Source organism: Hemiscyllium ocellatum, chromosome 5 (assembly GCF_020745735.1).
Source record: "Hemiscyllium ocellatum isolate sHemOce1 chromosome 5, sHemOce1.pat.X.cur, whole genome shotgun sequence".
Taxonomy (NCBI): domain Eukaryota; kingdom Metazoa; phylum Chordata; class Chondrichthyes; order Orectolobiformes; family Hemiscylliidae; genus Hemiscyllium; species Hemiscyllium ocellatum.
Genome location: NC_083405.1, coordinates 106,733,070 through 106,745,105, shown reverse-complemented (window position 1 = coordinate 106,745,105; position 12,036 = coordinate 106,733,070). Strand labels below are relative to the sequence as shown.

General features: G+C 41.3%; 1 protein-coding gene across 4 annotated transcripts in view; it reads right to left on the bottom strand.

Moving 5' to 3' along the window:
- Positions 1 to 8,150: 8,150 nt before the first annotated feature.
- Positions 8,151 to 12,036, bottom strand: part of ccny (cyclin Y) — a 243,992-nt gene continuing 240,106 nt past the window's right edge. For all 4 annotated transcript variants that reach the window (XM_060825092.1, XM_060825093.1, XM_060825095.1 and 1 more), the window contains exon 10: positions 8,151 to 11,266. In XM_060825092.1, coding sequence (XP_060681075.1) covers positions 11,150 to 11,266 — 117 coding nt within the window. In that variant the 3' untranslated portion in view covers positions 8,151 to 11,149. The remainder of the gene's footprint in view (positions 11,267 to 12,036) is intronic.

The window sequence follows — 12,036 nt, the reverse complement described above, 5'->3', positions numbered from 1 at the left end:
TGGGATAGTGTAGGAGGATGGGCATAGATTAGTTCATACGTCAGCGCAACATCCGGGGCGAAAGGGCCTGTTCTGCGTTGTATTGTTCTACGTTCGATTAGGTCTGTAACCCTGAGTTTTTAAATCGTTGTTTCTTCATTTTTCTCATTTTTACCTAAGAGTTTGTACCTAGGCATCTTTGTACCTAAGATGGCACTGGAAATGATGCTGTTTTACACTTTTCATTGAACTCGTGTATCTCTAGACATGTGACTGTAAACTTTATTTGAATTCTTAATTACTGCAGCATTCCTTGTCTCTGACCTGCTCTTCTTGCCGTTGTATTTACATGGCTAGTCCAGTTGAATGCCTAGTCAATGGTAACCCCAGGATGTTGATGGTGGGGTATTTGGTGATGGTAATGTCATTGAATGTCAATGGATAACATTCAGATTGTCTCTTGTTGGAGATGGTCATTGCCATTACCATCAATTATTGTAAATGCCGTTTAGGGAAAGCACTATGCCATCTTTGTCCATTCTGGTCTGCATATGACAAAGCACTATGCTTAACTCTTAATTGACCGGTGCATAGCCAAGCAGGCATTCAGTTTGAGCAATTAGGCAACAAATGCTGACCATGCCAAAATGCACACATCCCATGGAAGTATAAAGGGACAAAAAGAACATTGTTAGAGACCATAAGAAATAGGTCATTCAGGCCCTTAAACCTGACCCGCCATTTTATAACATCACGTCTGATCTGGCCTCGACTATTTTGTTTATGCCAGCTCCTCCTAATCTCAACTCAATATTTCAAAAATGTATCCATCTCCTCTTCAAACGCTTTCAGTGGTCTTGTCTCCACAACCCTTTGGGATACAGAATTCCAGATACTTGCTACATTGACAGGAGAAATGCCTTTACACCTGTTTTAAATGTTCCAAAACTATGTTCATTAGAGATTTCCCCTCAAATGGAAACATTTTCTCAACATCGACCCTGTGAATTCCCTTCAGAATTTAGTATGCTTCATTAAGATCACAACTTGGTTGTCTAAATTCTAATGAATAAAGGCCTAACGTGTTTAGCCATTCTTGACAACTCGGCCTGTTCATCCCAGAAATCAGCCTGGTAAAACTCTTTTGAACTGTTTCCAACACCTGTACATGCTTCCTTAAGTATGGGAACCAAATTGTGTATAGCATTCCAGATACAGTCATAGAGTCATAGAGATGTACAGCATGGAAACAGACCCTTTGGTCCAACTCGTCCATGTCAAACAGATATCTCAGCACAATCAGTCTGACTGGCCAGCAGCCGGCCCATATCCCTCCAAACCCTTCCTATTCACATACCCATCCGAATGCCTCTTAAATGTTGCAATTGTACCAGCTTCCACCACTTCCTCTGGCAGCTCATTCCATACACGTACCGCCCTTTGTGTGAAGAAGTTGCCCCTTAGGTCTCTTTTATATCTTTCCCCTCTCACCCTAAACCTATGCCCTCTAGTTCTGGACTCCCTGACCGCAGGAAAAATACTTTTGCCTATTTACCCTATCCATGCTCCTCACAATTTTGTAAACCTCTATAAGGTCACCCATCAGCCTCCAATGCTCCAGGGAAACCACCAGGGAAAATATGGCCATATCAATGCGCTGTTGGTTATAACAAAACTTCCCTATTTTTAAAACTTCTATCCCCTATTTAAAAAGGCCAAAATTCCATTTGCTTTCCCAATTACTTGCTGCATTAGCATGCTAACTTTGTTGTGTTTTATGCATAAGAACAGCCAAATTCCTCTGTGCTGCAAGTTTTTTGGAGTCTCTCTCCATTTAAAATAATAATTGGCCTTTTAATTCTTCCTTACAAAAAGCATGATCTCACCTCAAGCAGTTTAATTGAATTCTCACAAAATAACAGGCCTTAAGGGACTGTGTCTAAGAAGTTATTAATAGGTTAGTTATTTATAAGTTTGGAAAAAGAGTCACATCAAACTCAAAACGTTAGTTAAGTTTCTCTTACCACAGATGCTGTCGGACATGTTGAGTTTCTCCGGCATTCTAAGTTTGTTTCAGATTTCAAGCATCTGTAGTTTACTTTTAAATCAGGCTATTTAAGGGGTCCTACAGCAGATCTTATTTCATAATGGATGCCAACTCTAAGCGTTGTTCTGTTTGCTCTGCAAATCTCAACCAACCTGCTGGGTGTTTCCATCAGTTTCCAGGTTGTTTTCAGAATTCCAGCACTTTTACTTTAGCTAGGCACTGCATGTTTTGGGATAACATACCACTTGCAGAATTTACGTAAAAACAGCAACAACCTTACAAATCTGAGAGTAATCTCTTAGGAGTTTCTCATGTAGGTGCCTTTTCAAAATAATGACCACCAAAAACAAAATCATTTACATTGTAGACTGCTAAGCATCATGTCTGAAAATAAATTCTGTGTTTCCTTTTCAAACTTTATTTTTGAATACTTAATTCTGTTTTTGTTTCCAATTTGGGCTATTATAATAAATTATTGGGTGGAAATCATCATGAATATTTTCTAAAGTAATCCCATGATGGAGGTAAAAGACCACAATGGGAACCACAATTAATGTAATACAGTTTATATTGTTTTGTTTGTAGCAGTCAGTCCCTCACATAATAATGGCCTGGCTGCCTCATTATTTTCCCAGCACAAAATTGGATATCTTCACTTTGGCTGTTTTAGCATATTATGTACTTGTGTTCGACAAAGAATGGAAAGGATGTAGTCCCGGCTGAAGCAGGGTTCCAACACAATGTAGATTTCCAGGTTAAAGGAAATTATCCCAGACATGAGTAGAATTTTTTTTCCATGTACCGTACATAGTTTTGCTGCAAGTGAATAATGTCATTGGCTTGATATTTTCAGACATAATTGAACTGAGTTAGAACTGTAATGCAAACAGAGGTTTGCTTGAACTTTGTGGTGTCAGTGCTTGAAGTAATTGGCAGTTATTCTGTTACGGAGCAAGTGGAAAAAGTTCTTTGTGTTCCAAATGAAATGATGAAAATTGAACCAAATTAGAGGATGACATCAAGTTAGTCTGGGTCAACCACACACATAATGGAAGCTGAAGCCCAGATACAACATGAGACCACCATTAGCTCATTGCTTCTATGAGTAAAAACTCAAAATAAATCTTATTACCCCATTGCTTTACTATAATCTTAGCAACACTTGGAATGAACATTTGCTGCTGACTCCAATATACCTTGATCATAATTCTTCATCTTCCCCTCCCCACCCACCAACAACTCAATGAAATCTCATCTTAACATCCCTTTGTCCAAGGGAAGAATCCCGTGTATCTCAAGATTTCTCATAATTAATAGAACTTTGTGCATTCATACTGCAGACAGTTACTGTTGGCCTATTCCTTGCCAGTATTGTTTATTATTAGGTAAAAGGCAAGCAAATATTCAATCAGCTATAACAGTATTGAATGGTCTACTCCTGTTCCTAATTGTAGTTTCTTTCTATTATGCAGCATTTGGGAGCAGACAATTAGCACCACACGCCAAGTTACACAAACAATGGTGTCCCAATGATTCTTCATATGGTACATTTTTGCCACTGTCATTCTCCGTAAACCAACTGCAAATCTCCTGCTTTCAGACATTTGTCACCACTACTCTGTAACTGGATGCAACATCAGTATTCTTCCCCTTTGTCCTCTGCTTTGTTCTTATTACAGGATCTTACTCTATAATGCAAGGAGGAATCAGTATCATTATTCACTGAAGTTGTAATGGTAGAATGTTGGAGAAAGGGAGGACTGCAGATGCTGGAGACCAGCGTTGAAAAATGTGGTGCTGGAAAAACACAGCAGGCCAGGCAGCATCCGAGGAGCAGGAGAATCGACATTTCGGGCATAAGCCCTTCTTCAGGAATGTTGGGACTGAGAACAGAAGTGGGCAGAATCATAGAGTACAGATGAGGCCCTTTAGCCCATCAAGTCTGTACTCCCAAGAATACAATTCGCACCATTTCCCGCACTAGGCCCATCGCCTTGAATGTTATGACACTTTAACTGCTCATTCAAGTACTTTTTAAAGGTTGTGAGGTTTCCTGTCTCAACTCCCTTCCCAGGCAGCATGTTCCAGACATGCCACTAATCTCTGGGTGAAGAAGGTTTCCCTCAAATTCGTTCTCAAACTCCTGCCTTTGAGATTCGACCGCTTTGGCGTCATTTCGTACTAACAGCTGGTGTGCCACTTTCCTGGCATCATCCCCACGTGGAGGTGGGACTTCACATTTGTAAAGTAGAAGAGCTTTGCATTTTCAAAGAGGACACTTCAACCCCAGGGCATCAATGTGGATTTCACCAGTTTCCTCATTTCCCCTTCCCCCACCTCACCCCACCTCCAACCTTCCAGCTCAGCACCATCCCCATGACCTGTCCTACCTGCCTATCTTCCTTTCCACCTATCCACTCCATCCTCCTCTCTGATCTATCACCTCCATCCCCACCCCCATTCACCTATTGTACTCTATGCTACTTTCTCCCCACCCCCACCCACCTCTTATTTATCTCTCCACTCTGCAGACACCCTGCCTCTATTCCTGATGAAGGGCTTTTGCCCGAAATGTCAATTTTCCTGCTCTTCGGATGCTGCCTGACCTGCTGTGCTTTTCCAGCACCACTCAAATCTAGCGTCTATTTTCAAAGAGGAGGCAGCCAACTGAGGCAAGTTGAAAGGCTAATTGAGACCAACTGGAGTTTTCAAGTTGCCGTTATGGCAAGAAGCCGTTACATCAGGAATGCAAAAGACACTATTGAGGTAGTATGGGCTGAGGTTAGAAACAGGAGAGGAGACGTCACACGGCTGGGAGCTTTTGTTATAGGCCTCCACAGAGTGCTAGAGTTGTAGGAGAGGATCAGCAAAACAATTCTGGGAAGGAGTGAAAGGAACACGGTGGTCATTATGGGGGACTTTAACTTCCCCAACATTGACTGGAAATGCTATAACGCTAGTACATCAGATGGAACAGTTTTTGCCCAATGTGTGCAGGAGGGTTTCCTGACACAGTATGTTGAAGGGCTGACAAGAGGGGAGGCCAAAAGAGAAAATGCTGGAAAATCTCAGCAGGTCTGGTAGCATCTGTAAGGAGAGAAAAGAGCTGACATTTCGAGTCTAATTGACCCTTTGTCAGCTTTGACAAAGGGTCAGTTAGACTCGAAACATCAGCTCTTTTCTCTCCTTTCAGATGCTGCCAGACCTGCTGAGATTTTCCAACATTTTCTCTTTTGGTTTCAGATTCCAGCATCTGCAGTAATTTGCTTTAATAAGAGGGGAGGCCACACTGGATGTGGTACTTGGCAATGAACCAGGCCAGGTATTTGATTTGGTGGTAGGTGTGCACTTTGGAGAAAGTGACCATAATTTGGTTACATTTAGTTTAGTGATGGAAAGGGATAAGTACATGCCACAGGGCAAGAGTTACCAATGGTGGAAGAGCAATTATAATGCGATTAGGCAAGACTTAGGATACATAGAATGGAGTAGCAAAACGCAGGGGATGGGGACATTTGCAATGTGGAGCTAGTTTAAGGAACAGATATGCGTGTCCTTGATAGGTATGTCCCTGTCAGGCAGGGAGTAAGTGATAAGGTAAGGGAACCGTGGTTTACTAAAGAAATTGCATCTCTTGTTAAACTGAAGAGGGAGGCTTATGTGATGATAAGACGAGATGGTTCAGATGAGGTGATGGAGAGTTAAGCTAGGAAGGATTTAAAGAGAGAGCTAAGAAGAGCAAAGAGAGAACATGAGCAGTCTTTAGCAAATACAATAAATCAGAACCCTAACTCTTTCTACAGGTATGTGAGGAGTAAAAGGATGACTGAGTTGGAATAGGGCCCATCAAAGACAGAAGTGTGAAGTTGTGTGTGGATCCTGTGGAGATCGGAGAGGTGCTAAATGAATATTTCTCATTGGTTTTCACTCAGGAAAAGGAGAATATTGTGGAGAAGAATGAGATACGAGATATTAAACTAGAAAGGATTGAGGTTAGTTATGCACATGTGTTATCAATTCTAGGAGTGAAAGTAGACAAGTCCTCTGGGCCGGATGGGATTTTTCCAAGGATTCTCTGGGAAGCTAGAGTAGTGGTGTTGGAGCCTTTGGTTTTGATCTTTGAGTCATCATTGTGTACAGGTTTAGTACCGGAGGACTGGAGAATTGCAAATGTTGTGCCCTTATTCAAGAAGGGAGTAGAGATGACCCAGACAATTATAGATCATTGAGCCTTACTTGTGTTGTAGGAAGAGTTTTGGAAAGGATTATGAGAGATAGGATTAATAATCATCTTGCAAGCAACAATTTGATTGGAGATAGTCAACATGGTTTTGTCAAGGGCATAAACTTCATTAAGTTTTATGAGAAAGTGACCAAACATGTGGATGAAGGTAGGGCAGTTGACGTGGTGTACTTGGACTTCAGTAAAGCCTTTGAAAAGTTCCACACGGTAGGCTGATGGGGAAAATACAGAGGCATGGGATGGAGGGTGATTTATCAGTTTGGGTTAAAAACTGGCTTTCTGTAAGAAGGCAGCGAGTGGTTGTTGATGGAAAATATTCAGCCTGGAGTCCAGTTACTAGTGGTGGGCCACAAGAATCTGTTTTGGGACCACTGCTGCTTGTTATTTTTATAAATGACTGAGACGCAGCCATAGCTGGATGGATTAGTAAATTTGCAGACGATACTAAAGTCGGTGGAGTGGTGGACAGTGTGGGAGCATGTTGCAGGGGGACTTGGATAAACTGCAGAATTGGGCTGAGAGGTGGCGAATGGAGTTCAATGCAGCTAAATGTGAGATGAGTCGCCTTGGGAAGAATAACAGGAAGGCAGAATACTGGGTCAATGGAAAGATGCTTGGTAGTGAGGATGTGCAGAGGGATCTTGGCGTCCATGTACATAGATCCCTGAAAGCTGCCACCTAGGTTGATAGTGCTGTTAAGAAGGCATACGGTGTGTGTTGGGTTTTATTGGTAGAGGCATTGAGTTCCAGAGTCATAATGTCATGCTGCAAGATACAAAATGCTACTGTGGCTGCATTTGGAATATTTTGTTCAGTTTTGGTTACCCCATTACAGAAAGGATGTGGAAGCATTGGAAAGGTGCAGTGGAGATAACCAGGATGTTGCCTGGTCTGGAGGGATGGTCTTATGAGGAAAGGCTGAGACCTTGGGTCTGTTTTCATTGGAAAGAAGAAGGCTAAGAGAGGATTTAATAGAGACATACAGAATGATCAGAGGGTGAGATAGGGTAGACAGTAAGAGTTTTTTTCCTAAGATGATGAAGTCAGCTTGTACGAGGGTACATAGCTACAAATTGAGGGGTAATAGTTTTTAGACAGATGTCAGAGGCAGTTTCTTTACTCAGAGTGGTCAGAGCATGGAATGCCCTGCCTGCCAATGAAGTTAGCTCAGCCACATTGGGGAGACTTAAACAATCCTTGGATAAGCACATGGATAATGATGGGATAGTTCACAGGTCAGCACAACATCGAGGGCCGGAGGGTCTGTTCTGCACAGTATTGTTCTGTGTTCTCTATGTTCACTATTTTGAAGTGCTGAGATGATATAAAACAGATGATCTGGTCTTCTCATTGTATACAAATTGGTTGCCAAATGTCTGACATTCTCACTGCAATCACTACACCTCCAAACACTTCATTGACTGTAAAGCAATTTGGGGTGCCCTGAAGTTATGAAAGGTGTGATATAAAGAGTAATCTTTCTTCTTTTCCATGGCACTGCGTTAGGATACATTGAAATAGACCAGAGAAAACATTGTAAATTGGAAGGAGGTATGTTGGTAAAGTCTGCAAATTGTATACATAACCTAAACTGTGCATAAAATTGGCAAGGTCAGAAGCAAAAAAAGTTCACCAAGGGAAAATCTGGCTGCATGAGGAAGACCCTGAAGTTGATCCAAAGAAAAGAAGGTGGAGACAAAAAGCCAATATCAATGGGTTGATAAATTAATCAAAAATTGAAATGTAAAGCAGGTAAAATTTATAAACCTCAAACAAAATTAGGATAAATATTGCTAAATGATGAATGCTACCTTTGATATCTGAGTCCATCAGAAAATTCTTCACATACAATCTTTTGAATGAGCACAAATATGCAGAGTGTAACCAAATTGGCACCTATCTTTATTAAAATGGTAATTCATCATTACAGTAATGGGAAGCAATGGGAAATAATCAGTTTACCCAAATTTTCAAGCAGGGTACAGCCCTTTGGCAGATTACTGCTTCTTTGAGAATGAGTTACAGTCCAGAACATCTGTTGGTATTGTGCAGTTTGTCCAAAGATACTGTTTCATATTTGGCAAAGTTGACCAAACAAAAAGGGAGGAAAATGCAAAAGCACTGTTGTTTTCATTAATACAAAGAAACATAAAATGCTCAATGTAAGCCTTTTTTCCCTCAGTTTTACACATCAGAAATCAAACTGAGAAAATAGCTACAGTAGTTTTTTTTTCAGCACAAGAAACATAAGATACATAATCAATTTGTCACAAAAAAAACTTTATCTGTTCCAACTAACGAAAGATCGGGAAAAAACTCTCTATACAGAGGTAGAGTCCAGTGCACAAGGCTAAGCAAGAATCACCAGTCTAAACCAGACTGAGCAAGATTCTACTGAGACCACTTTACATTTTAAGTAAGCATCAGACTGTATGTACATACATACAATAAATAGGTTATACAATCTTTGACAAGTTTAATAAACTTCACAAAAGTACACTTGTACTCAGATAATTACAGATATCATCAATGTTCATCTCACTAAAATTCACTCGCAGTAATGTTAACACGATGATCGGTCTCCCTAAAATACTTGGAAAATTGTGTATCAAAAAAATTAAACCGATTAAATCAGTAAGGGTGGAAAATATTAATCTAGATTTAAAATTTTGGTCAAAATAGATTGGAATTTTAGGTATTGATTCAATGATTAACACAACCTAAAACCTAATCCTGCTCCCCTGTTCTTCTGCAGACATGGTCTTTTGCTGGGGAATGGTTTCATGAATGGCAGCAGCTCTCTGGGCACATCACCCCATCAGTCATTGTTTTTTCATGTAAGACTAGACAGTCAACGATGAGCATCACAGCCAGGCCCAATTCTGTCTTCTGTCGGCATCCACACTGTTGTCAGCAACGGATACTGGAAAGCATGAACCAGCTTGAGTGCCTGCATATTTTAAGTTTTAATGCTGAGGCCAATTGGAGCTCCCAAACTATTACTCCATCCCTGGTCTCTATGGCTTAGTACTAACCTGCACATTGCATTCATTCTCGGAGCCACTAGAGCAATGCAGTTAAGTAATTTTCATGTTTTATCATCGAGTGGAATTTCTTCTGGTTAGTCCACAACAATTTGCCTTAGATGAGCAAAATGAAACTGAAAGCAAAATCAATGAATGCACCACCTGAGTCATGCTTATCTTGGACAGACGCATTGGCATCACTTTGCCCAGTGCTCAGATATTTGTACTTTTCTCACTCAACGGGCACACTGTGTTTTCAATCATTCGTTTCATGCTAAAAGAAAATTAAGTAGACGTTTGTGATCAAATGGAGCAAAGACCTTCCATTAACAGGTAGGTGCAGTATCATCTGTGCTTCAGTTTCTATCAGAGTCCTACATTGCAATCAGACCAGTGCAAGATACGAAACTAAGCTTTTTGAACAGTCGAAGTTTTGGACCCACTTGTGACTAAAGTTGTGCACTAGTGGCACAGCAATAAGCTTGATTTGAGCATGAAAGATAAAAGTTACAAAAGCCTAGTGTGCCTATTAAGGAATAATACAAAAGGAATTCCAAAAGGTTCCAGAAGAGGGTACTGTTGAGGTTCCTAATCAGAGCATCAGAACAGAAAAGCAAATCGATTTCATCTAACCCTGCACACTCCCCCTCCCTCCCACATCTGTCTGTAAATAGCAGGCCCATGACAAAATCTGTCTGCATGTAATGGAACATATTGTCAAAAAGGATACAAAAGGCAAAAAAATTCTAAGAAATTAAGAGTAAGAATTTTTTTGATATATACATACACAATTTTTTACTATAACGACTGCATCTGCATGCTAACATAAGCTGACAAGTCAAATCTACACATGAAGAGATGACAGATAATAAAATAAAACTTTGAATATATTCATAAAATGATTAGCAATATGAAAATAGAAGTGGATACCCTAATATAGACCAAAATGGCATCTTGTGCTTGTGGACAGCCTCTGGATTACACAGAACACTGCAGCAAAACACAAAGATGATCGTGTACTGGGACAAAAACCATGTGCGGTCTCTTGTGGAATATATCAAGGGCATAGGGCCAGGTACTACCCACTGTGGCAAGTTGCGTTTAGTGTGTGAAAAGACCCACGTAAGACAAATGTGCCAGAGCTGTACACTTCTTATGGTGGCTACTCACAGGATAGAAAAAGGACACCTTGGCAGGGTGTGGTGATGGTGGTGGTTGGGGGGTGGGGGATTTGTCTCCTCTAGGAAGATGCTGCCTGTGTGTTTGGAATCAATGCAGCCAACAGAACCTGAAGCACACCTCAAAACGAATTCGGACATGCAGCAGATCGTTGCTGACCATCATGTGACATTTCACCCAAGTGGCTCATCTTTTCACACCTGTGAAAGTTTTGTTCCTGCAGGCCATTAATTTCCCAGTCACACCTTTAGAATAAATTAAATTAAAACACTGCCACTCCACAAGTTGCTTCAGACGCGCGATGAAAACGAATCTCTTGCTTTATCCACATGCCTCTGTATCTTCCCTGCAAATAGGTCGACTGTTTAAAATGACAATCTTTCTCCTCAATTTGCCAGCCTCATATCCTGCTTTTTCATTAGTTACATGGCTCCCTACATCAAAACCCATTTAAAGGGGCTTAGAGGCAGTGAAAATGCTCGAGATGACAGTGCTTTCTCACAAATTCATACTGTTATTTTTGTTTTCTCCAATGAGATTTTCCATTTTCCTGTGCTACACAAGATGGAGGCACTGTAAAGGCATCTTGCCAAAGTCTTTAAAAGTCTCTTTTGCTCCCCCCAGGTAAAAACTGGATGGACGACAGCAAATGTACTCAAGCAAAATTGTCCACTGTTAGGGAATGATGGCCGGGGACCATCTGATCACAGTCAGATTATCTGCACTGGCTGAGCGTTTCCGAGCAGATTTCCTCAAGTCTTTGTACTTGTCCTCACATAGTCGGGATAGTGCCTGCAAAATTTAAAGGCAACAAGGGTTAAAGGTGCAACAGATGGTTTAAAGTACAACTGAACAAACAACACTGAAATTTTGGGAGCGTGCATGGGCGTCATTCTCCACTTATAGACACTGTTTTAATGAAAGTTACTCAGGCAGTCAGGACGATTCATGGCCTTGTGCCAGCAACTCTTCTAACCTTTGAACCTTCACACTTCAACTTGTCAGTTGGCAAGATATACTGCACATTCGGTGTATTTGTGTAAATAACTTTATTTGTTACACTTAAAGGAAATTGGTCACTGTCTACTAAGTTGTCTACTTACAAACCAAGTATGTAAGACAGCGGTCAACTGCAGGCTATTTACTCATGGTAGCAGCTATACAAATCGGATACAATTCTCATGAAAATATTGGCCCGGATCTTCTGAAACCTCTAGAAAAGTGTACAACTCTGAGTTGGAGTGGTGGCACGGTGGCACAGTGGTTAGCACTGCTGCCTCACAGCGCCAGGAACCTGGGTTCAATTCCCGCCTCAGGCGACTGACTGTGTGGAGTTTGCACGTTCTCCCCGTGTCTGCGTGGGTTTCCTCCGGGTGCTCCGGTTTCCTCCCACAGTCCAAAGATGTGCGGGTCAGGTGAATTGGCCGTGCTAAATTGCCCGTAGTGTTAGGTAAGGGGTATATGTAGGGGTATGGGTGGGTTGCGCTTCGGCGGGTCGGTGTGGACTTGTTGGGCCGAAGGGCCTGTTTCCACACTGTAAGTAATCTAATCTAATCTAATCA